The 1550-nt window shown below is 34.5% G+C and overlaps 1 protein-coding gene across 1 annotated transcript in view; it reads right to left on the reverse strand.

The window, feature by feature from the left end:
- The window catches only part of NBAS (NBAS subunit of NRZ tethering complex), a 750019-nt gene that overhangs the window by 184389 nt on the left and 564080 nt on the right, over positions 1 to 1550 (reverse strand). Inside the window, exon 43 of the mRNA XM_042781864.1 lies at positions 1273 to 1379. Coding sequence (XP_042637798.1) covers positions 1273 to 1379 — 107 coding nt within the window. The remainder of the gene's footprint in view (positions 1 to 1272; positions 1380 to 1550) is intronic.

A 1550-nucleotide genomic window follows, 5' to 3' on the forward strand; every position in this document is an offset into this window, starting at 1 on the left:
TTTTTTTTTTTTTACTCTAAATTCTTTCCTAAAGCAATCTCATCCACAACATAGTTTATTTATCATATGACTCCCAAACCAGTATTTCCAGCTCCATCTTCTCTTTTCACTTCAGACCTGTAACAGTCAACTGCCACTTGACTTTCCCTCTTGTATGTTTCAATATGTATAACTGCTCTATATCCTTACCTTTTCCTCTTCCACTCATCAAAATACTTTATCCTTATCTACTATTCTCTATCTTAGTGAAAGATATCAACACCCAATAGGCTGACCAAGTAAAAACCTGGATATGATTCTTAACATCTTACCTCTGACACACTCTCAGATTTAGTTTATCTTCACATCCAATTTATTAAGTACTATCTATTTCATCTTATAAATATTCCTGAAACTCATTCTCACCTTTCCTTCTTTATCTTCACAACTGCAGTTCCCAGGTATAGTTAACTCTCATGTAGTCCACTACTATAATAGCCTCCCTAATTGGTTATATATATCTACCCTGGCCTCCCTAAAATCTTTTCTTAAACAGTAGCCATAGTGATCTTTTCAAAATGCAAATCTGTCCCTCACCAAAATCCTTAAATAGTTATCTATTACTTCAGGAAAAAATACAAAATTCCTTGAGAGGGTCTAAACAATCCTTGATGTACGGTCTGGCTCTATGCTTTTCCCAGTTTCATCTCATAACATGCTCCCCTGACTCTCAGCCCTAATCTCTGATACTCATCCTGTTCCTTTCTATCACAGGCATTTTCTTTTTTTACTGTTCTGTTTACATATAAAACAGCTCTCTTCTAGATATGTACTTAATTCCCACATACTCTTATAGGTCTCAGCTTAAGCTTTATTTCTCAGGAGAAGTTTGCCCTAACTAGAGCTCCCCTAATTAGGTTCTCATACATGGTCTTGTCACAATATTAATTTCACATTTGCTATGTCATTATTTGATTATCATCTGTTTCTCACACTTGACTATAAGTGTCTAACATGGAACTTAGCACACTACAGATTCTCAATAAAAACTTTTAGTAAATGAATAATAAAGTATCTAACTCAAGGCTTTTATTAGTGACAAGCAAAAACTAATAGGCTATTATTATAATACTGGTGAACGAAAGGTGCATAAAGACAAAACATACTAAGATACTAATCTACTATAGTTGAAAAGGAAAATTGAAATTTTACTTTGCTACTTCAAGACTATTCTTAAACAGACAGAAAAGAAAGGAATAGAAATAAACTTATACGAATTGTATGCTTACCCACTGTCAGTAAACAAGAACTCTAAATGGGTCATAAAAACTTCCCAACGGGACACACTGTAACGCTGTGCCAGAGAAAGAGCAATGCTGTAGACATTTTCCTCCAGTGTTCTTAAAGAATGTCCATTAGCCACAGGGAAAGAAGAGAAAAGAAACAGATTAATTAGCAAAGAAAAGGTGCATTAGGCTTGCTGTCCAGTAAGAGTGCAGTCAGCACAGTACCTAATAAGACATTTTACAGAAATTCAAGACAAGCATTTCCAAGGAAATTTAAGGCTTTTT

The sequence above is a fragment of the Orycteropus afer genome, unplaced genomic scaffold (assembly GCF_000298275.1).
Source record: "Orycteropus afer afer isolate SDZICR_OR568_19922 unplaced genomic scaffold, OryAfe1.0 scaffold00187, whole genome shotgun sequence".
Lineage (NCBI taxonomy): Eukaryota > Metazoa > Chordata > Mammalia > Tubulidentata > Orycteropodidae > Orycteropus > Orycteropus afer.